The following is a 24,302-nucleotide window of genomic DNA, read 5'->3' as shown; positions in this document are numbered from 1 at the left end:
TCAGAAACCGGCTTTGGTAGCTCGACAAACAGCCGAGGCCTTTTAGGAAAGCAGGGGAAGAGGGAGATCTGCGAGGGAGATACGTCGGGGTAGGGGTGCCACAGGAGTCTGCGTGGGTTCTCCAGCTTCCTCCCGCCGTCCAGAGACATGCTCGTTAGGTTCATTGTTGATTCTAACTTGTTCGTAGGTGTGAGTGTGAATGGTACCCCGCCTCTCGCCCAATGACAGCTGGGATAGGCTCCAGCCCCCGCTACCCTGCGGCGATGCTCCAAGCGGTTACAGAAAATGAATGAATGAATATTATGGTGAGAAAGAACCAGAAGAAAGAAGAGGAAGAGTCTGCTTCACTCACATGAGGCTGGACGTCCAGTAGGCACACTTTGTTCTTGGAGAGGACGGAGCGCACCGAGTCCAGGCTCGTCCCGTAGTAGTTCCCTTTGTACTCGCCGTACTCGATGAACCTGAGAGGTGAGATGAAAAGGACGCGAGGTGAGAAATCGTCTCTCTTTTTTTATTTTTTTTGACCAGTTTTCTCGCGACAAAGATTAAAATCTACACCCCTCGGGAGAAACATTAGAACCCCGTCCTAATCTTCTCGACTGTGTCAGCACACTCCTACGATTCATCTTAGAAATAATGATATATAAAAGAACTACAAATCCAGAGAGACAGGAGGATTACGCCTTCAACCACGGACAGATCTGGAGATAGCATTCTTCAGTAGAACTTAAAAACCAGACGCTTTGGCCGAGCATGTTTTTTTATATATTTAGATATATATATATATATATATATATAAGCTCCTACTCTCTACTCTTTCAATCAGTAACACCTGTTTGTTCCAGAAAGACCCACAAAGCCCCTCCACGCCAAAACCTTCCCGGCTTTTAATCCAGCAGGATTTCAGCTCAGCAAGCAACTGCATGGGTGCGAGCAAACAAACCCTTTTCCACCAGATAATCTCTTCTCTTTTTTACACCAGTCAGCCACAGGAGTATTTTTAGCTGGAAACAAGGTGGAAAAAAAAAAAAAAGAGAGAGAGAAGAGAGCAACAACGTGGAAAGAATTTGAAGCTAATAGCACGCCGCGGTGTACCGGTGACGAGTGTCGGACAGAAAGAACCGCCTCAGTGTGACTGATGCCGTGTAAAAAAAGAAAGTTTTATGGTAATTGCCCCATGTAAGAAAGTTTTACTCAGCTCTTTTTTTTTTTTTTTTTTTTTTAAATGGAGGATTAAGTCCGAAACAAACCTCATATACAGTTATGGGAAATTCATTTAAGAGGTTACAGTAGCGTGTGTTAAAAACTCACACCTTGCAGCATTCAGCGCTGTTTGGAGGTGGTGGTATATAGATCAGGGTAAAGCATGCCAGCGGAGGGTTGGCGTGGACCGGTGCCATTTAGACACAGAACAGGGCTTCCCTTGGGAAAAGTTGTTCCTGCTAAACGCACGTTGTTGTGGCCCCCGGCTCCGAGGGCCTCTTATTTCTGCGCATTGTTTCTGCAGCGTGCAATGAGGCATAACGCAAACAAGTCCATCTCACTCCTCCTCTACTTTGCTGCCTTGTAATTTCAGCGTGGAGTGTCCCACGCATCCACCCCACATCACAGCTCTGCCACTCACCCCTCCGACTCCCTGAAAAACATTGCATGCCTCGACCCACACCGCAACACGGCCTAAATATACGGCCCCCTCTTTCCCGTCTTCTCCCTGCATGCTCCGACACTATATGCGCTCACCGCCACAGGCTTCCCTCTGTGTCATATGTAGTGTATGTGTGCGTAAATGTTTTGCATGTGCACCCTACAGTGCGTCTTTTTTTTTTTTTCCTCCCTCTCCCCTCCAGCTCGTGTGAGACCGGCAGAAAGGCATCAATCATTCTTATGACTATTACAACTTGCATTTCAATTTGTTGGCCGCAAATGTCAAGGCGGGCCGTGGTGTGGCTGGATTCAGAGGGAGCGCTGCCTACAGAAAGGAGGAAGCAGAGACAGGAGACCTTGGGGCCACTGTCTGGAGATCCGTTACCAGCGCAAGGGCCCGGCCCTGTCAACACCAGCTCACACTCGGTTACAGAGACGCACAGACGACAGCGGGGAGGCTGTGTTTGAACAGTGGCAGCGAGCTGCGGAGCCGTCACCGCTGCTCTGCCTCTAGCGGTTCAGGGCGGAGAGTGGGGCTGTTGTTTTCATTAGGCTGGAGGGGGCTCGCGTCTCAGATACTCTAAACACACGTTTTCTTGTTGGACTTAGGGAAATACGTAGCAAAAACTCTAATTTCTAACAATTACTAAATAGATAAAGTCATTAATAGAGACAGAATACATAACATTTACTAGTTTGAGTTTCTTAAAAGTCAACGATTTGTGCTTTTATTTTTATTTTTCCTTTTTTAGATATCACTGTATGTGAGAAATTTAAGAAAATTAGGGGTGGATGAGATGTAGATGGACCTAAGTACACCGATCAGCCACAACATTATGACCACTCACAGGAAAAGTGAATAACATTGAGCATCTTGTGACAATTCAGTGTTCTGCTGGGAAACTTCTGGACCTGGCATTCATTGGTGTGGATGTTACGTAGACATGTAGCACCCACCTAGACCAGACCAGACACCCCCACCCCATAGCAATGACACTCCTTGATGGCAGCAGCCATCCCAAGCAGGATGTAGGCACAAAAACGGAAACGGCTTTAGGAACAACTCAAGAAACATGAAGAACAGCACAAGGTGTTGACCTGGCCTCCAAATTCACTAGATCCCAAACTGATTAAGTATCTGTGGGATGATCCACAGAGGCCCCTCCCCTCAAAGCCCCCCCCCACACTAACAACATACTGTTGCCAGACACCACAGGACACCCTCAGAAGGCCCACGTCCATTTTCTGATGAGTCACAACTGTTTTGGAGACCTACACAGTATTAGGAAGGAAGGTGGTCATAATGTTGCGCCTGATCGGTGTACGCATATTAGTATAAGTTGAATATAGCAGGGCTGGAACGTGGAAAGGAATTCGCTTTGGAAAAAAACAACATCCTGTCACTTTACTTGATTTCTTTTTCTCTTCTCCCTCGTTTTATTGTCTCGTTCGTTGCGTTCGCGTTGCACGGAGGCAGAAATGATCTACGTGCGCTCGCTATCAGTGAAAAGTGCAAACGTCTGAGGGAGCGGCCAAAAAATTTACAGATATATTGTGGTTTTTTGGGGGGGTGTGGGAGAATAACTACAAAGGGAAGCAACAGCATCCTGATGTTCGCTTGCTTGAACTCTGCTGTACAAATGTTTAACTTAACCGGTAATTTAGTGTTCGCAGAGCGCCGCGCAGGCACGTCTCCACTGCATGAACACGTGAACGGTTGGTTCGCCTACTTGTTGTTGTGGATGTCCGTCTCAAAGAGATGCTTGGAGATGAAGTAGTACTCCACGCCGTCGGTCTCCTGGTTCCTCTTGGGCCGACTGGTGTCTGACAGAAAGAGAAAGAGAGAGAGAGAAGAGAGTGATTACCTCAAACCCAGACTGTCTGACTCACTGTTGGGGCAGAAACCATCTGAACTGAGCCCCTTATTAACAACGCTGGAAGTCTGAAACGCGGCGCGATGGCTCAAGCCAACTCTTGTATATATTATTGTGTAACAGCGCCGTAAAATACACAACCTGTAGCGCTGCAGCACCAGACACTTAACTGACATTCGGCGGAGGTTTACTGCGTCTTATTAAACCCGCCTCGTGTAATGTGGCTGCAGCAGCGCCCGTATGAACAGAAGCCGTAGCATTAGCAATCAGTGTTAGCGCCTGCAAGGTAATTGAGTTTGGGAGCTCTCATTAACATCAAGTCTCTGCGTTTACTCGGCCATAAACCGTGAAGCCCTGCTGTAAAATAATAATAATAAAAAAGAAAAAAAAAGAAAAAGGGGAGGGCGGCACGTGGCGGGAACATGAGCGGGCAGAGCTGGTGGATTTGTAAGGGTCACGGGGTCGGCTCGCACTCCCGACTCCTTTCGGGGAGCGCTCGGAGAGGTCAGATGGCAGAGGTTTACACCCGTCAGACACTCTGACCAGCTCCAAAACAAACTATTAAACTTTTATCACCTGTAACCAAAACTGCCAAGTCCTGCTTTACTCTCCTCTGGGCTGTTTGTTTCGTCAGCACGCGTCGAGGCCCTCGCAGGCCCTCTCCTTTATACGGTCTAGACTGATCCACTGGGGTCATGGAATACCAGTGGTGTGATTTATACGATGTGTCCCTTTCTTAAGGAGGACAGACAGTCATAAATAAATCCGACCGCGGTGGAGAAGACACTGACGAAGATCAATGACTTTCTGTCATCGGCCTCAGACAACAGTAGGAAAAACACGAGGAGGAGGAGGAAGACGACCGGGGGGAGGAGGAGGAGGAGGAGGAGGAGGAGGCTAGGACAAGGCTTGTCATGAGATAGCATATATTTAAACATTCAGAAACGTGTAAGACGCAGCGGCGCAACACAAGAAACCGTCCGTTAGCCCGACACCAACCGCCGCGCATTATTTTGGCATCTGTTTCGTGGCACAGAAAATAATTACAGTGCAACAAAAGAATGTGAATCCATTCATTCGCAAAATCATGGAAAATATCTGTAAGCTTGGATTGGAATCAAAATGTTTAACCCCCCCCCCCCACCCCACCACCACCACCACCGTCAACCCCACACCCCACCCCAACTCTAATGGCTTATTGCAATACTCCTTGTGTTTCTTAGACGCCTGGTTTACATTTTACAGCGACAAGCAGAGAAAAAGAGAGAGGAAAATAAAAAAAATATAAAATAAACCGGGGCCACAAGCCGGTGGTCTCCAAAGCTCCGGTTTTCAAATTAACCAAAAAAAAAAAAGAGGGGTAACGCTTTCGGGGCTTAATCCGAAACAACAGCAAGTGTTAAACACATCCATGTGTCTGTGTCCGTTGGCAGCAATCAAACATTTAAAAAAAAAAAAAAAAAAAAAAAAAAAAAAAGATGAGATACTTTCCGAGTCGCTTTCCCTCTCAATGAGAGCCAGGACTCGTGCCATACGACTTCTTTGCGGGTCTGAATCAGTCTGTCTGGGCTCTATTAAACAACGGCATCGCAGGTCACATTCGAGAACAATTAACAGGCCTACTGGGAAAAAAAAAAAATAAAACACGATGGGATTTTAATACCAGGGACGCTTCAAGTGTCAGACTCCGACAGGGACACATCCATTATTGCCACACGGCCGCGTAACAAACACGGCAATTAATATCAGCGGCCCTTATATTTCCTCAGACTCGTGTTGCCCCAGATGGTAACTAAGGAATTAATAGAGCCTCTGTTCTTCTTAAATGTATAAATCACGGAGATTTATTTGTCCCAACATGCTGGTTTTGACACATGTCAGAGCTACAAAAAAGTGTGGAGATCCAGTCGAGCTGGATGGTGTTCAGCGTTATGGCAAGCTGTCATTGGGTCCTTAAAGGGTGGGTTTGGACGGGGGGGAGGAGGGGGGCAGCTGAGAAAAGAGACAGAGAGAAAGTGAGAAATAAACTGAGAAGGAAAGGAGAGCGGGGTAGCTCGGTGCCAGTTCGTGAAGCAGTGGAATGGCATGTCTTCAGGAGGTAGAAAAACACAGTTCCCTCCATCATTTGGAGCTTGTCAGGCAGACTGTGAAAAGCTGACAATTACACAGGAGGAGAACCGACCGTCTGAGTCTTGACAGGACCAGCCGTGTTGCCTGAGAGCTGCCTGGGTGTTACTGCCAGACGTCTCACTCCATCTATATGAGCGTGGAAGTGTGTGTGTGTGTTTGGGTCTCGGGATCCGACGCTCATTGCTTAAACAGCACAAGCAAACCAAGCTGGAACAAGTAAACTAAACATCCCTCATGTAAAGTGATTATTTTGATTTGTTGCCGGGCGCACCGGGGCGAGCGCACTGCGCCGGCGTTTTTTTTCTGAGAATGTGTTTCCAATGTGTGTTTTGCGCTCGGAGGACGAACGCGGGAGAAGGATTCGGGCGAGAGGAGAGGGGACGTATCTCCATGACGACACAGATGTACTGTAGCGTCGGTCACTGATATGTAACCGTCACAGAAAGATGCAGAAAACGCGATCGGCGTTCCTTTTTATTTAAATTGTTTGACAAGTGGTGGCTCAATCACAGCCGGACCGTTTGCTTTAATGCAAGAAAATAATGTCCAACTCGACCAAACTGGGTAATATAGCATGGTCACAAAAGATTTTACTTAATATATACTCTCTTTTCACATTTAATAAAAAAAAAAATGAATCTTCTAATATCTCCTCTTCAATTTAAAATCAAAATATAGACGAAAATAAAAATAAAAAAGTTTAGTTGCAGATAATCTGACACAGTTTTTGACGTAAGAGAAGAATTTTAAAGTGGTTTATTTTTATGCAAAATGCATAAATCTATTGAAGGTTTGAAGTGAAGGTTTGTATGCACCAGTAGTTTTCTTAATCTGGTGAATACTGTGTGCACGCAGAAGAGCAAACAGTAAAGAGATGACAGAGAGCAAAGGTGAGAGTGATGGGGAGGGACGGCCCAACCGAGAAGCGATCTGGGGACACGGCGGCTCGAGGCCGGCGCCTCCTCCCCTCGGCCAGCAGGGTGCCCCTCCGCGGTTGTTTTCCCACAGTCCATCTGGCTCGCCTGTGCACCGGTGCGAGCGTGACATTCGGGGGAAGCCAAACTGTGTCTTCATTCCCATTAAATTCTATTCGCCAATAAATAGCAGTTCTTAAAAACCGTGTCTGGTAAAGAGGTTTACGGTGGGTGAAATGTACAAAACACACGTTCACACGTAAGGACAAACACATGCACGGATGAGGAAGAGGAAGGGGAGAGGGAAAAGACGAGAGGCTTCACCCGACATCGGCGGGGGGAGAGCGGGGTGAACTTACGTGGGATGGTCACACCGAAGTGCTGAGGGTCAGAGATCAACAGCTTCCTCTTGAGCTCATTCATGCCGACGCCCGTGGGTCCTGCACAGAAACAGACACAGATGCAAACCACGTAAATGTAAAGGACACGGAATCGATCGCTGCCTCTGATAAAAAACAGGTCATCATGCAGAAAAGGCATTACATCGTGTGGAAGGGCACATGTCTAACCAGTTAAAGTCCATAATCTTTAGGTTTTTAAAGCAGACAGAGAAGCAGCAGATGAAATATCTTCACAAAGAAGAAGTCCTCGTCTGATGGATTCTCATAGGTCGTGTTGGAGGCACAAGGGAGACCTAAAGCGTTGTTGTGTGTGTCCCTGCTATCAAGGAGTGTCATTGCTATGGGGTAGGGGTGTCTGGTCTGGTCTAGGTGGGTGCTACATGTCTCAGTAACATCCACACCAATGAATGCCAGGTCCAAAAGTTTCCCAGCAGAACACTGAATTATCACAAGATGAAGAGAAGAATGTTATTTATTTCTCCTGTCAGTGGTTTTAATGTTGTGGCTGATCTGTTTAGATTCTGCTAATTTCATTAATTTTCTTCCTCCTCTCTCTGTGCTGCTTTAACACAAATCCCCCCTCAGGGATTAACCGAATGCTTCTACTTTTCAGCTACATTGATAAGAAATGGAAAATCTTTCTGCATTCCTTTTTTTTTTTTTTTTTTGTATATAAATAACCGACCTCATAAACAATCATAATCCCGAGCTAAAAAGCATCTTAAGCGAAGATAAACGAAGGAATTCACTTATAACCTGTCCCCCCTCTCTCTCTCGTTCGTAATCTGTCAGATTACGGTAAAGCTCCCGTGCAGGTTCACGGCGAAGGTAAAAGAGTCTTCTCCTGCACTGCTCCTGTCGCGGGTCAGCTGGACTTTCCATCACAGCCCCGGTGGGGAAACTAAAGCCATGAGTGGGAGTGGAGAAGACAGGAGAGACTATTGAGTATTGACTATTGATTCATGAGCGGCTCCCACAGCTGAGCATCCCTCCGGTGTTTAGCAGGTTCCAGTACGGGGGGGGAGACGTTGAGGTTGAAGGTCAAACCAGAGTCTGCGATTTAAATACTTCTTCTGTTGAGGGAAGAACCAACCATATCTTATTAAACTAGTTTTACGTCCATGTGTCTCATTTCCTACACATTCTCCAGTGTTTTGTTTGTCGTTACCAGGAAACAACATCATCCTAATTTGAAGCGACTGGCATCGGTGTCTTCAGCGAACTGGACAAGAAATCAGTTTTTCTTGGAGCTACAAGTGCTACGGCTTATTTTTTTTTTTTCTTTTCCAGTGTTTCAGCACGGCTCTGCAGTGCGTGGACACTCAGAGACAGCGCTTGATCCGGGCTGGAGATTCCTCGCATGCCTGGCGTTCTGGGCAGGCACTACAATCGCATCGAAAACCCTTATTGGAAATTCGTTTCTGCAGGCAAATGTGTTTAGCAGGCCGCTACTCTAAAACAAACGGACAATGAGTTCACTCAGCGACGCGGATTAGGTGGAAAGAGGAGGAGAGGGAGGAAAGTTTTTTTTATTTTACTTATTTTTTTTATTTATTTATTTTTTTTAAAGGACAAGCCCTTGGGAGAAAGAGCGCTCCTGTTTCCTCTCGTGCCATCTGCGCCGCTCCTCTACATTTCGTCTGGTGCGGAGCAGGAAGGTTCTTGGAGCGATCCACAACCTGATAAAAAGGTGTGGACAACGGGCCTCTTTTAAGCGTAACCCATGAACGCTGGCAGCCTTCACGTACGGACAAATTCGCAACCGGGCCACGCTTTCCCTCTCCGTCTGCACCCGGCAACACATGGTTTCGAGTACTATTGTGCGACTGCTGTAAGTGATAAAAGCTGTTTCCTCGGCGTGTGCGCGTACGCTCACCCGGTAAAATAAAAAAGAAATACCCCGACCTTCTTTGGGCCGACGGTGCGAGGCATTCTGTGGTTACTGTCTCACATAAACAAGCACATGGCCAAGCAAAGACAGCAATCAATCTTAGGGGGAGTTTTTCAGAGGGCTCGAGAGCTCGGGGTGATTTATTAAGACGAGGAAACGGAGTTCATTTTGAATTTGTTTCGGGAGCGCGGGAGGAATGCGGCGGCGCTGTTTGAACAAGGCCGTGGACCAGTGTTGTTGTAGGTGCCGAAGGTGGCAGAGCGTGGTAATAAGAGGGCCTTTTATGAGCCCGATCACAGCGGCGCAGACCCTCCGCCCAGCAGGCTGCAAAACCTCCACGCAATGCTTGTCTGCCTGAATCCGCGCGCGAATGCGAAAGGCCCCGGGAGCAGGGGACCCGCAGTCTTTGCGCTAACCTCGGTATGACTAACGGCCGTACTCCTGCGCGCTCGTAAAACCATTTTCACCTTGTTCATCGCTCCCTTGCTTGCCACTTGCGATGTCAATGATGCATGGCGGCAGGCCTTCTTCAGAGTACCTCAGACGGCGATTAAAGCTTATTCCAGCTGTACCACCGTCTGCCAAAGGGCCCAACGAGCCCACCACCAGGTTTTTTTTTTTACAAGCATCAGCTGTGCCCTGTGGTCCTGTTCCACCGTCTGACCTTAAACACGCCACCTCTTTGTTCATTGTTTGTTTTTAACAATGCCTCAACACAGCAGCAACAGTATAAATCTTAATGCTACAATAAAAAGAATAAAAAAAAAAGGCATAACTCCCTCAATTTTTTCTGGCCTAAGCCGCAGTATTTACACAGTGTTTATGTGTTTTCTCTCCCTGCATCTGTCACTCTCTGTCCTTTCAGACTGCCGTGACACTAAAAGTGTCAGACTTCATTACCGGACTCGTTAGAGAAGCTGCCTCTAATAACTTCCAGGCCAAGCGCGGAGCACATCTCGAGCAGTTTGTGCAGAGAGGCTGAGGCCAGGCCCAATGAGGCTGAGCTCTGGGCCCCAGAGCCTCGACCCAGCCTCAAACCTCCAACCCTGCCTCACATCTAGGCCAGGCCGCCGCTCCCCTTGCTTGCTTTACTACTTCCACATTTGAAAAGATGACAGTGGTGCTACGCTGTAACCACACATCATTTACAATGCAGAATTTGAACGGGGGAAAATTCTTATTATGGAGTCTCAGTTTTATATATTTGGATACCGCATAAACATTCACTTAAGCATCAGTGCGTTTGACAGATGTCAGGGCTAAACCCCAAACTAAAACTTTCAATTCATCAAAATCGTGCTGTACGGTCAGAGTGTCACGTTACAGGGAAATGTGGAAATCAACACGGCATTTTGTCAGGTTAAATAATCAGATTTCTTTCAAAACCATCAGTGGTTTGTTCAAACTATGCATACGGTATTTAAAAATATATTTTCATTGGCCGCCTTGTTTGAAACGTACAAAAGCCCAGATAAGCATCTTGATTTGTCTTTGAAAACGGATCTCACGCTCCGCTCAGACACAAGAGGTGGGCAGCGGGTCACTCGTTAGCGGGCACCGCGGGACACGTGTGTTCACATTAATGAAGAGACGCCTTGAGGCATTCCTGAAAGACTTCAGTTAGAGGGGGGGGGCGAGGGGGTGTTTGATATAAAAATAATGTGGGGAGAAGGTGCTGGGCTGGAGGACGGAAAAAGTGCGGGGCCGAAGCCAAGGCAGGCATCCAGGGCTGCGTCCTGTCTGCAGTTCCTACGATAATGCAGACTTTTTACGCTGACCTTTAGCTAAACCCTCTCTCCCCCCAAAAAACACTGCTTAGCTTCAATTTCCCAAGAACAATAGTTGTAATTTAAAAACACTGAAACATCTTTTTTTCGTCTTTTGAAAAACCAAAAACTCTAAGGTACGGTTTCAACTATGTGTTTAAGGACGGATCGGGTAAGAAAACAATGAGTTCTTGTCCACAATTATCATGTTTCGTAGCGTTTTAGCTTCAACTTTTAAACTTTTAAAGAAGACTGCTGACTTTGTGATCGAGTTTAAAGGTAGATTTATTCATCTGTGTCAGATCCAGGTTGCAGGTACAGCCCTTGCATTGTACAATATGTCACGGCCCATGCATTTCCCTGCTTGCTAGCATTTTAGCACGATTTAGAACGATGTGCACAAGTGTAAATGCTTGCAACCCTGAAGGCTGCATGCTTGGGCCATGCGTAGGTTTCACATAGAGCCTTTGTAGAAGTATTAAACAAGCTGGAGCGTCAGTATGGACGTATTTAAGATCTTTTCCCAGGTTTTATTGTTTTAAAATAGTCCGAAAACACATTTTCAACACAGCTAGCTACGGCTTTCGTTTGCCTGCCACAAACCCAGACACATGCCTTCAGCAGAACTGGACGCCGCCGATCGTTTTAAACAATACGACTCGGCAAGTCAGTTAAGTGATATTCTCAAGTGTTTAACACAGAAAAATGTCTCGGTGTTAAACAGAAAAGGCCAGAGCAGTTAAGAGAGGAAAAAGTGTTTTTAATAAGGAAAATCAAGCGACTCCCGGGAGAGGAGGAACGAGAGAGGGAGGCCGAGGAACATAAAGCAGATCTTTCCTTGGCCCCTTTTTTTTTTTCTTCGTTAAGTGTGAAACTGTCCATAGGTTGTTCCTCCAAATTATGTAAGTTAATTGAAAATATTTACATTAGCGTGACAGGTGGGAGAGGCTCGGCGTCCTGCGCGTAAGGCCGTGACATGCTGGCAGGGAAACGGGCTCGCTAATTAGCATCGCGCCTGATGAAGTCCATGCTCCGTGTGGCGAATTTACAGTAAATGAAGCAAGGCCTGGTCAATCAGGCTACGAGCACAACTCTGGCACGTGAAGGCAAAAAAGAAATAGCAGTGAGAAACGGTTGACTTTATTGACCTGTGGCGTTCGTATCTCAATTAACCTCATAAATGCTGCTGGACGAACGGCTGGAACAGATGTTTGAGTTCTCATTTCTTGAGTGCATCTCTTACCTTGATGAATGGAAACATTAAAAAAGGAACCACGCAGGACATTTAGGGAATGTTTTGTTCCGTCTGTGTCTGGGACATTCTTGTCATTTTTTGTTACAAGTAACAAACCTAAAAAGGAAAATGTGGAAAAGTCTAAAACTCCCCGATGGTACAGTTAGTCCTGAGAAAGATTCAAGTCTTCTCCGCTGCACCTGGCCTAGTATATTGTTCCACCATTCGCTGGCAACACTCGTCTTCCAACCGCAAACACAGAACGAGAAACCGCTAAATTCATTTCAAGACCTTGGCACGTTATAAAGCTCTTTGGAGGGCTTCGCGACACCCGCTCCTCCAGGCAAGTGTTAACAATTCCATCGGCTTAAAAAGAATTTAAAGGACATCGAGAGCGAGGTGCAGTAAATGAAAAATGGGACTGATTAATATATGAGGTCTGCTGCGTCGATTCAGCCGAGTGCTGAAAGTCTAAATTAAGGAGGATCGCAGCGTTGGGAGGCTCGTTTCTGTGTTGCGGGTCACGGGAGGCCGAGGCCAGGCCACCTGGGGCTCCTGGAGCAAGAGGACTCTGAGTCATTTCTGCGATCCGTACGTGTCGCCGCGCTGGGAGGTGAGGATTTTCATTAAAATCTATTAATCTTCACGGTGCCAAGTTTAACAGCAACACATTTTTAAAAAAGCGTGGAGTAAGCAGTGACATCAGATAAAAACTCACCGACAAGGACCACCAGCCGGTGTTTGGCTCCGCTCGGCCTGCGGTACTCGGCGACCTCCTCGTACGTGGGCACGTCGGCCATGTCGTACATCTCGCTCTTCTTGCTCTCGTACATGGACTTGTTGGTCTTCTTGTCTCTCCTGCTGAGACGGAAGCTTCTCCTGAACCCAGCTGGTGGCCACAAAAAAAAAAAAAAAAAACGACAGAAAGACAAGCGTTAATCGGCGGACGTGACACAAAAATAATAAAATTTGTCAGTGCCGCGTGTGGGAGGTGTGCGTAGATTCCAAAGCGGCTGTATGTACACATAAGCCCGCAGCTGTGCGCTTCGATTTATGGTTATCTTAGCGTCTTGGCAAACACACGCAGGCGGCTCGATGTCCAAGACCTCTTACTGTATCAGATATTTTTGCTGTAGGTGAAAGAAGGCCAAACAGTTTCCCTGGATATCGCCCCTCAAACATTTCACTCACTTTTTTCCCCCGGTGACATGGAGTGGATTTTGATTTCCTTCTCCTGTGCGTGCACATACTGTATCTCTTGGAGGCTGCGGTGGAGGTTTCAGGGATTCTTACATTTGCGAGAAGCTATATTAAGAGGCCGTATTTCAATCAGGCCAGGAACGACACGCGCTCGCTCTTTTGAGACTCGTCTGGTTGTCTCAAATCGTCGCGCAGAAGCGAAGAAACTAGACGTTCCTCCCTTGTAATTCGACGTGACAGCACGTGAATTTACTGCGATTTCGTTAATGGCCGTTCATATAACTGTCAGGCTTTGATTTGCAAGTCATTCAGCGCCGTTGTAGATATAAATGGAGGTATGCGTACACCGTGCCTGTGCCGTGTTTGTGTGTCATTTAGTGCTTCTTTGGTTGGCTGCAAAGGAACAGTTGCCTGTGTGTGCAGGTCGCTTCGCAGCAGCTGTCACGTCCGATTAGTTCATGGCGGAGCGTGTCCTCTGACAAAGGCTTCTTAACATACTGATCCAAGAGTGCGCACGCCTTGATCTGATGATCTATGACAGTATCAAACGGAGACATTTACCACTAATTTAAGGACCTCGGCTTCATATTTATTACAGATGTTGGTGGAACCTGAATAGATGTAAATGTGCAGAAGCGGGGACGCCAAAGATTGTGTTTCTGCTCATTGCCGTGGCTCCTTACCAGAATCTCTTTTCATTAGTTCAGCTTTTAATCGGGAATTAATGAAATCAAGGATATGATGCAAGGAGCCGGCGCGAGATCGAGGCAGCACGAAAATTATGGGCTGAGAGAAGAACCGGGAGTTGACACGGCTCCCGATAAACCCCCCCGTCCCTCCCTCCCCTTAATACTTTCCACAACATTTTCAAAACCACTGCGGGGCCGCGCAGACAAGCAGCGGAGAGAGAGAGAGTCTGCATTTTTTTCTCATCTTGTTCTTTTCCAAACAGTCCTTTAATAAGCGACGGAGCAACAGACGAGCGCTGAGTTACAAATGAAACACGCTGTAAGTCATTAGAGCAGAATAATTTGCAGATTTTTTTGCATAAGCCCGCGTGTATATGTGTACACACGTGTCCGAGCCCCGAATATAGTGTTACACCGAACATTTAGGGCAGACTTTGTTCCACTGTGGGCAAGTTCTGTGGCTTACGTTGTCTGTGCCATTTCTCCTGTGGTTAATCTACTCATTCAGCACCATCGGCCCCCCCACCCAGGGAATATTACCCTGCGCCACACAGTGGAAAACACACATGCACACACACACACACCGCTCATCTGCATTTCTCCTGTAAGTAAGGACATCAAACTGTAACCAATATCCACAAGGTTGACATCATTACAATAAACAACCAGAGTGTAATGTTAGTGATATCCCACTGAAAGCGAGCAGTCACTTTCTGAAAGCTCATAGCCCCAAAAAACCACACTGGTCAGCCATTTATCACAGTGTAAACACACTACTGGCTAATTAGGTTTTAAGTAATACTACAAAAGTATTTAATTCTGTCTGTCAAGCTGTGATTCCATTGGCTCAAGCCAAGGCCACTCTCCCGCTGCTTCCTACAGGGCAGGCAGGTGCAGAGAATGAACCACCTCCCAGATTAGAGGGGGGTTCAGTAATCTAGCTTGCCTCAGACTGACTTAAAGCACACTGATCAGGCATAACATTATGACCACCTTCCTAATACCGTGCAGGTCTCCCTTGTGCTTCCAAAACAGTTGTGATTCATCAGAGAATGGACATGGGCCTTCTGAGGTGTCTGGCTACACAATGTTAATAGTAGGGGGGGCTTTGAGGGGAGGGGCCTGTGTGGATTTTCCCACAGATACTTGATCAGTTTGGGATTGTAATGGTAAATTCAATTTCTCTGCCTCAGCCACTAGAGATGGCCGACCTCCCCCTTCCCAACGTGAGATACCGGGCCCTTTTGTCTTTGTGGATTGTGATGTCCGGACTCGGCTTTGCACCTAAATGCAAGATCCCGCAGGATACCCCAGGTGTAAAACACACCAACGGAGGGTCGGCGTCGATACCCGCAACGTACGAAAGGTTGTGACAGCACTTCCTGGAGGGGCCGACCCCTGCAGCAGACAAAGGGATGCAAAAGGGGTGTTCCTCAGGTATAAATGTTTAGGTTTCCCCACATCCGGGGTCTTTCTTCACCTCTGACCGCTCGCGTGTTGATTGACCTTTTCTTTGCAAAGAAAATAAAACCTTGTCGGCCGGCAGAAGTCTCTATTTAATTCTTCACCAGCAGCAGAGGGAAAACTTCCACAAAAAGGATCTAGTGAATTTGGAGGCCACAAAGCGTTTTTGTGCATTTGTGTGCATCGTGTTGCCATCAAGGAGTGTCATTGTTATGGGGTGGGGGTGCCTGGTCTGGTCTAGGTGGGTGCTACACGTCTAAGTAACATCCACACCAATGAATGCCAGGTCCAAAAGTTTCCCAGCAGAACTGAATTGATTTGCCGCAAGATGGTTTAAATATTATTTACTTCTCCTGTCGGTGGTTTTAATGTTGTGGCTGATCGGTGTATATATCCTAGCGCAGAAGTAAGCTGCACACCATACCTCACTTCAACAACCATCTCATCAACCACTGGAGACTAAAATAAACAGATGAATGTGGAAAATAGCGCAATCCAAAGACCGAAGTCCACTTTAAATGAAGGAAACCTGACGATTCGTCACAGCAATACGCTGGAACACCGACATCTGATGTCACAGGATGCTGCAAGCGTAAAGGTTATTAGTAGGAAAGAAATGTAGGATAAGTATGTGACAGAGATCCAATACCTCTCGGATCAAATGTGTTCACAATAGTTATGTTTAGAATTTCTCTAAACTGAGAGCTTAGTAATGGCAGCGTCCTGGTTTTTTCTGCAGAAGTTTCCTTGCTTGAGTTCCACGTGCACACGCACCTCCTAATGGCGTGCACCGGGCCTGTGGCCGGGCGAGTCGCCAGAACTGCAACTTAAAACTTGTACAGACACACAAGTATTTTTCTCCCACACAAACACACACACATAGACACTTCCTTTTCGGCGAAACAGAAACGCACACACACAAAAAAAAAAAGAAAAAAGATGAGCACATTTAACACAGTGTAAACACGAGACACACACACACACACACACAGTTGCTTTGGAAGTCGCCTGTAGTCCTGCGAGCCCATTTTCCAGTGCGATAATGTCTTACAGCCACGTAGGAAATTTAGCGTGTGTGTAAAGAAAAGCACCCGGAGGCCTCTGCACACTGCGATTACAAACTGCCCACTCAGACACCGGCATCCTGCGAGTCGCCACGACCCTTGCACCTGCAAGAGACACGGGCTGCGACGGGGAAAGGTACGAGCGCAGTGAGGCGGACGTTCATAAAAAGTAACAGATGACTCAGAAAGACTCGAGTCGTGCGTTTGCCCGATGGGCGTCTGAAAGGGGAGAACCCTGAGAACAATACGAGCGTCGGGTCTTCCAGACGTCACGCGTAGGCGATCAGCAAGACGGCAACTCTGAGAAGAATAAAAAACGACTTCCATTTTCCCTCCAATCAACTTTCATTCGGAGGAGAAAGAGTGCGGTTAGGCAAAAAAAAAAAAAGAAAAAAAAAGGAAAAGGCTCATAGTGAAACCACCTGTTGCGAGGCCCCATTGTAGTGAAGGCCGTCGTCTGGGGCCCGTGGCTATAACTATAGGAGACCGCGCTGACAGCTCCAGTGCCATCCTGCCTCTCCCTGCAGGGGCCCCCATCTCCTGAAGACTAATGGAGACGACATCTATGGAATTAACCGGGCATGGCAGGCCCAGGATTAAGTGAGTATTACGCTCCAGGCTCAATGCCGCACGCTGTGGTTTAACGCTGTAACACTCAGTCCGGTTTCGTGGGCACCGAAAGTGAGAAGCGCGTCCAGCTCTCTCTGCCTTAATATGCACCCCGCCCCCCCATCTTTAACTGGCTTGGTTGGAAGGGATGGCACTGGAGAGGGGGATGCTTTCCACACCGTCAGCCATTATTACCCCAACAGTGAATATAAGGAGAGGCAGTGCTGCTGCTCAGAACTGAAAAAACGCAAAAGCACTGAGATAGAGAGAAGAACTGTTTTGCTTGCATAACGCAGGGAGGCATGATGGACTATCGAGGCCAAGCACGGCTAGATTTTATCGAGAGGAGAACAGAAGGAAGTGAATATATCCAGACAAACATTTACGTGTCCTTCAAATGCTCCCTCCACACAACTTCACATCTGCAAAAACGACTGTGGTGCCGTAATAAAGTCGGCCACGGTTGATGTTTCAAATTTGATTGCATCGAGCATCCAACAGTTTCCAGGAGCAGCTTAAATAATATATATATATAACGTAACTGTATTGACCTTTAGTCGACGCAACTAGCCAAGGTTTTAGCCAAGTGACGCACTAGACTTCACCGGTTCAAGAGTGAAAGGGATAAAAGCCGAGAGCAGGAAGTGAAGAAGTCTAGCGGGATGATGATTTAAATATGTGTGTACATGCCCTTTTGTTATCTGGGGAGAACACACTCTGGGAGCAATTTCCACAGCCGCCGCACTGAGCACTTGGAAAGTGGTACCCAGCCCAAGTGTTACAGGCTTATATGGTGGAACAGGGCTTTAGACCTTTGGCTGCAAGAGGTCCATTTGTGTCAAGTGCTATTTGTTTTTCCCCCTCTTGTTTTATCCCGCAGTCCTCTGGAATGTGTCTTGTCAAAGCGATGCCTGATGTCTTATGCTTTGGCAAAAAAAAAAGAAAAACGCACACACACACACTTGCGCTTGAGTCCTTGAAGCCACTTTGAGGCACGCCAAAAGGGACTAGAAGTACTGAGACTAAATGCCTGCTTTCCTGTTTGTCTCATCAGTCTGCTGCTGAGACAGAGACGATGCGATACAACAAAGCCACGGGGGGAAACAAATTTCCATGTCTCCTTTCCGACTCTCTAAACAAGCCGAATTGCCGGTTGTTAAAGCTGATAAAAGCGCTGCCGTGTACCTGCCCTGATTGCATCCAAATGTTGGATATTCATTAGACTGAAAGTAGGTTTTGGACGCAGGCTGGTGGAAAACTTTTACTAATCCCAACGTATTGGCTCCTGTCCGTCCACAACAATCGAACCCAAACCCCGATGACCTCTCATCTCATTTTGGAAATGGAGGTTTTTTTATTTTAACACTTTTCCATTCCCCCCCATAACTTCCATAACTGGATTGAGACATAGATGGATATCCCAGCTCCTGATTTGGTGATTCTTGCCTGACCTCCACTTGTAAACTTTCTCTCCGGATGTGCGATTTTTGTGAAACATCCCCATTCCTACACATCTGCGATAGCACGCAGGCATGGAAGCGAGTGCGCCGACGAAAAACACAACATTTCTCTTTAATTTCTCTAGATGGAAATAAAAGTCTCCGCTGGTTTCTGGAATGGCCTGACGAGGAGGCATCCTGGGACGTAGTTTCCCTCCTACTATCGGGCTTTATTCTGCAGTCTGCTGGCTCCAAAATCACGCAGCATCTGAGCGCAGGAATCCGCTCGCCCCCAAGCAGTGCTCGAGGATCGCTTTTGGCAGCGGACCTTACAGACGTTGCATCACCGAGAGAGGCATGAAGGGAAAACAAACCAAAAACTAAAAGGACAACAACTGGCTGCCCCCTCCCGCCGCCTCCTTTATTTCCCTGTGCAACCTCAGTAGCATTGCAAAAGCATCTGTAAGTTCTAGGATTTCAAACTTTTAGGGACGGGCCAACTTTAAATCATACAACCACATCCAACAGGCTGAAAAGTCATGCAGCAAGTACTCTCATAGAGAAGATGTTATTATAACTCTGATTTTTTTCTTCTTCTTCTTCTTCTCCTCCTTCTCCTGAGGTTCTCTCATTTCAGTTAAACCTCGTTCTGGGCTGCTGGAGTCGAGAAATGCCGCTAACCCGCTAGAGTGGAGGGATGTTGTTTGGGTACCAAGGAGGAAGAGGAGAAGCTGAGGTCACTGACCTCCTGGAGGACACAGGGTGACAGTGAGGGCAAGCCTGAAGGGGACAAAGAGTGAAAAAGAAAAGAAGAAAAAGGGAAGAGTGTTTGGCAACGCCCGGCGTTGGGAAGTGACCCTGATGGAGCTTGGCAGACGTAGCTCGAATTTAGTATTTATAAACTTGCGTGTGCACGGGTTATCCTGTGAATCTAAACGGCGGAGCGTGCATGAGAGCTCTAAACCCAGTTCACCTCTTGAACCTCGCCATCTGAAAATAGACAGAATGGGAGACAGACAGAGAGAGAGCAATAAAGACAAATGAAGAGAGAGATGAACAGACAGACTCGTGTCCGAGCCAGCTGTAGGACACCGTGTGGTCCTCCAGAGGGACGATACCGTATGATTTGTCGGGTAAAATGACAGTGGTAATAAAAACACGATGGGGAACTTTTTCTGTACAAGACAGGGAATTGGAAGCAGCTCTCTGGAAAAGGGCTGCAGAACCAAAGCGGGCCACGGTAATTGTCATTAAGTCTGACCGGGACCACATCAACGGGGCCGCCATTCGGCCGGACTCTCACAACAAAGCGCGGAAAACGACCCAAATCCGTCCCGAGACCGTTCTCAGGGATGTCTTCAGACCCACAGCAGAGGCAGAACAGGATAACTACCACATACTGCAAATCCATGACATGATCTGCCAGCGCACTCGTGCTGTCAGCGACGGGAGCAGAAATAGAACACCATGGAGTTGTGCACCACGACAGAACCGCTCATTGTGTTTTTATATGTAAGTCCAAGTTGAAATCAGTTGTACCAAAACACTCACTTAGAAGAATACGTCAAGGTCTTTTCTAAGTGTTTCTCAGCGAAACAATGTCTGCGCGTCCCGTAAAAGGTCTTAAAAGGCGAAAGCTGTCAGGAAAAGATTAAACGGAGAGGACACGATATTCTAACACAGACTGGGCAACGGTCAACAGAGGGGAGAGGACACAAGGAAAAGAGAGAGTCAAGAGAAGAAGGCAATCTCTCACCTAGGTGGAATCCACCACTATTGTCGGCGTCCTCTGGCGATGAGAAGAAACAGAAAGGAGAAGCCAGAAAAGAGGCACATCGTCATATTAAAGAGAATAATCAGGTACCTACCTCTTTAACAAAAACAGAAATCGGATTAGTATTTCTGTGTTGGTTTTATTTAATGTCTGATTACATGGATTATGCCCAGAGTGATGCAGAGATTAATAAAATGAACGATTACGGCCAATGTGAAACGTCAGAGTCCGCACAATTGGCGTAAACATCATTTAGCTTTACATTCCACATCCTTGGCCATGGCTTTGGATGATTTCTTAGAAGCTAATGAATATTTTAGTATTGAGTATGAGTGAGTTACTGGAAAAAAAAAAGGGACAATCCAAATGATGTCCACTCTAATAAAAGTGACAAAACACCCGGCGAGAGACGAGGTTTTGTTATTAAAAAAAAAAAAAATGCAAGCACCAATAACCTTCCAGAGGAGAAACCGACCGTGACAGGCGTTGTTCCTCTCTACGAGCGATTAGCTTTGACATGACGGGACAGGCCAAATGGAAACAGGGAAGGATGGAGAGCAGACTTTTCATCACACACAACAAATTATGAAAGAGGGGAACCAATCACATGGTTTTTATTTGTATTGTTTGCGCATTGCAACACAATCAGCTAGGGATCTATCGGTAAGTTCGATGGGAGATGTCAGACAAGTAGTACCTTCGATCTCCTCGGCTGTGAGAAGCGAGGGATGGAAATTAATCAAAGTTAGAGAAGAAGTTATAGATTATAAAGTTGACAGACGGACGAGGTGAGAAGAAGAAGAAGAAGAAGAAGCAACCTACCAAACTCTACCTCCACATCATCTTAGAAAGGCAAAACACAAGAAGAAAAACAGATGAGAAAGAGAAGAGTTAAAAATCTCTTGTGTGAAGGAGAGCCATCTTGATAGAGTTTGGTCTCCACTACAATGCAGTGAAGTTATCTCTGTGGTGTCTACACATGAAATCAGTACATTAATTTCACTAAAACTAACTCCACTTACTGTACTGGCTTCTTGTGAGAGGAAGACATACACTCAGTTGTCATTACATCAACATCTGATAGAGGCGGAAAGCATGAGGCTGAAGGGGAACTACTGTTTTTTACAACCTGGACCTCATTTCTAGCATAAAGTCCCATTGTTTACTTACCAATATCACTTTTGTTTCATTTGCACTTGTTCAGGAGATAATTATATCAGCGTATATCCATATAGTGGGAGTGAATGGGGCACCGAAACGCAGCCTCTAAATGACGCATTATCTGCTGCAAAACTCGTTCATTTCACTAATATTTTGTTATGATACGCTAGTGCTATTCCCCGTTGAGTCCGGAGTTACCTGTTATCATCATCCGCGGTCTGACGATTGACCTACAGACCGCCGATGAAGTCTTCTGACCTGGATGATGTCATCTCTGAGCGGCACGCGCACCCGCAAAGGTCGGCTTGTTTACCTGTAATTTGCTACTGCTATGGTTCGTCCACAACCTCAGAGTCGAAAAAAATATTCAGCCATGTTGCAAAAAACTAGCAGTAGCAAATTACAGGTAAACAAGCCTACCATGCACTGGCATGGATAGGGGCCCACTGACATTAAGAGTGTACAGGGCCCAGAATTTGGTGCTACGCCCCTGCTCAGAGACGTCCAGGTCAGAAGACATCATCCAGGGTCTGTAGGTCAATCTACAGACCTCGGATGATGATAACAGGTAACTCCGGACTCAACGGGGAATAGCACTAGCGTACGATAACAAAATATTGGTGAAATAAACGACTTTCGCGGCAGATAATGCGTTATTTAGAGGCTGCGTTTCGATGCCCCATTCACTCCCACTATATGGATATACGCTGATCTAATTATCTCCTGAACAAGTGCAAATAAAACAAAAGTGATATTGGTGAGTAAACAATGGTATTTTATGCTAGAAATAAGGTCTAGGTTGTAAAAAACAGTAGTTCCCCTTTAAGTTCTACTCAGGTTATGTGATGACAGCTGAGAAGTAGTTAGAACTAGACTACAACAAGCCTTTACGTTCTACTAAATAATACTTCTACTGCTATCTATCTATCTATTTTGGTAGAAAACCTTTAAATAAAATGTTACCTAGAGATATACAATCTGCGGCACATGATGTTGGTTCATCCACTGAGACTTCACAGGGGAAAAAAAATAAAAAAACACAACACATTTAGCTTCATAAGGAGCTGTTTAATGTTGATAGAGACCATTTGAACCTTGCTTTTTTTAAGGGCGAGCGTTTTTTTTCAGGGAAACGTTTCATCCGAATTTATGGTTACTTTCGAATTTACTCCAGATGTTCCAGAGTGCCATCCTAAACAGCTATGAGATGATGGTTTCAAAATGGTAGCTAATGGAGAGCCTCTGTGTGTGTGTGTGTGCGCCATGAACATTTGGAGGCACTTACGGACGCTTCCTCTCCTTCGCGTGTTCCCATTTTTTCACCAAACAAGGTTAAATCAAAGCATACATACATACAACGGTACGAGGCTCGCCTTACAACGTTCGCGACCAGCGGCTCGGGGAGGTGTTACGTCCCGGCCCCGAATTAATGACTAGCCAAAACAGCAGTCAGGGCTGATCACTGCGAAAGGTTGTTTCGGGCTAGAAATGTCAGGCCCGAGGCGGCGGGTGTTTTTGAAGTGCGGAGCCAAAAGTGTCTGCTTTTATCTGACATCTTGTTTCGCATGTTAGCGTTCACATCAGTTTTCCCTTCCTCCCGTCGTAATGTGACGTTTTAAGTTGAACCAGCACCTGAGCCCGCAATCTGAGCAGGATGAGAGGTAATTGTGGAGAGTGATGACAGAGGGGGAAGTTGAAAGAGGAAACAACAAGGACAATATGAGAAAGATAAAGATATCTAAAACCCTTCCCAGCGCTGCCTTTATTACGCTCTGCGAGGCTTTCATCTGGTGCCTATCTGCCACAGGAATGGCTCGCATTGCCTAATGGCGGCCTCGTAGCCTTGTACGCAGACATTCCTGGCCTAATGAAACACCGTGCGATAACGCTGCAGAATGTAAATCGCCGGGGCTAAACATATCTGACAAACCTTAAATGGTGGAAGCGAAAGCTCGTCTCTGCCTTTCCTGAGAGCGCATTTCGCCTGCCTGCCTCCCTAGAGCAACATTTTGAGAGCAGAGAGTTTATGTCTTGATCTGATGTGAGCGTATGGAGATGGCCAGGCCTGCAGCGAAGGTGGCAGCCAAGCCTATCATTTACTGAGCGCATGGGAGTCTTGGCCGCCCAGATTGCGGCTGCCGACTTTCACAGACATTCTCAGCGTGCAGTCAACCGGTCTACCAGCAGTCAGCTACCAGCCTCGCTGGACGCCGAGTGGTCAAATGCCCCCCTGGAAGGGGACGCCAGCTTAGGGGTATATCACATGTTGCTCTCATACCAAAGATTCACCACAGAGGATTATAGAGGGGTTGAGATGAGAGTTGTGTTGGAAGGGAGGAGGAAAAAAAAAAAGAAACAGAAAGGTAAGTGGATGTTTAACCGTTTGTTAAACAATAAATCAGATTTGATGACATGACGACATCGCCGCTGAGGCCCAGAGACTCAGATAATCAGACAAGCCGTAAACAAAAGTTTAGCCAAATTATATAAAGCAATTGATGCGAAAGTAAAACCAAAAGGGAGTACATTAATCCCTCATCGAAAGTCTATGCGGGCGAAAGCATAATGGATCCAAGCTGATCAAGAAGTCAAGTGTGTAAACTGTCTGGGATGTTTACGCCGGATAATTTGGGTAATAATTTAATTTGTTCATCTTCATTTTCTCTTTGGAATAAATCTGGCAGCAACGTTGAGTGGTTGGACGCGGCAGGAGAGAGTCTAGTGTGATCTTGGACTATTGTCAAACCTATCCTTGTTATTGTCCTACTCCCACAACCTCAAGAGTGTAAGTGATCATCCAGTTTGGCGAGCCAGGCAGTCTGGTCACACTTCCCATTGCGATCGCATAAATAGTACAGATAGTACTTGGGTTTTTCGAACTGTATACATTATACCTGGCACAGACAAATATCCGGCAATGAGATTAGAAAGGCTTTCAGCTATCTCCTTACCAGGGAGGAGGAGGAGACGAAGCGATGACCCTCGGTCAGAGTGCTGTAAAGTTATGAGCTGATATCACCCTAGCAGCGAGCCAGCATCCAGATGGCC

General features: G+C 46.5%; 1 protein-coding gene across 2 annotated transcripts in view; it reads right to left on the bottom strand.

The window, feature by feature from the left end:
* mpp7a (MAGUK p55 scaffold protein 7a) overlaps window positions 1-24,302 on the bottom strand; it is a 142,241-nt gene that overhangs the window by 10,530 nt on the left and 107,409 nt on the right. For both annotated transcript variants that reach the window (XM_084566174.1, XM_084566173.1), the window contains 4 exons: window positions 12,573-12,743; window positions 6,922-7,002; window positions 3,375-3,468; window positions 353-461 (listed from right to left, as the gene is read on the bottom strand). In XM_084566174.1, the coding sequence (XP_084422300.1) occupies window positions 353-461; window positions 3,375-3,468; window positions 6,922-7,002; window positions 12,573-12,743 (455 nt within the window). The remainder of the gene's footprint in view (window positions 1-352; window positions 462-3,374; window positions 3,469-6,921; window positions 7,003-12,572; window positions 12,744-24,302) is intronic.

This window comes from Chelon labrosus, assembly GCF_963514085.1.
Source record: "Chelon labrosus genome assembly, chromosome: 18".
NCBI lineage: Eukaryota > Metazoa > Chordata > Actinopteri > Mugiliformes > Mugilidae > Chelon > Chelon labrosus.
This window is presented reverse-complemented; position numbering and strand designations above follow the sequence as displayed.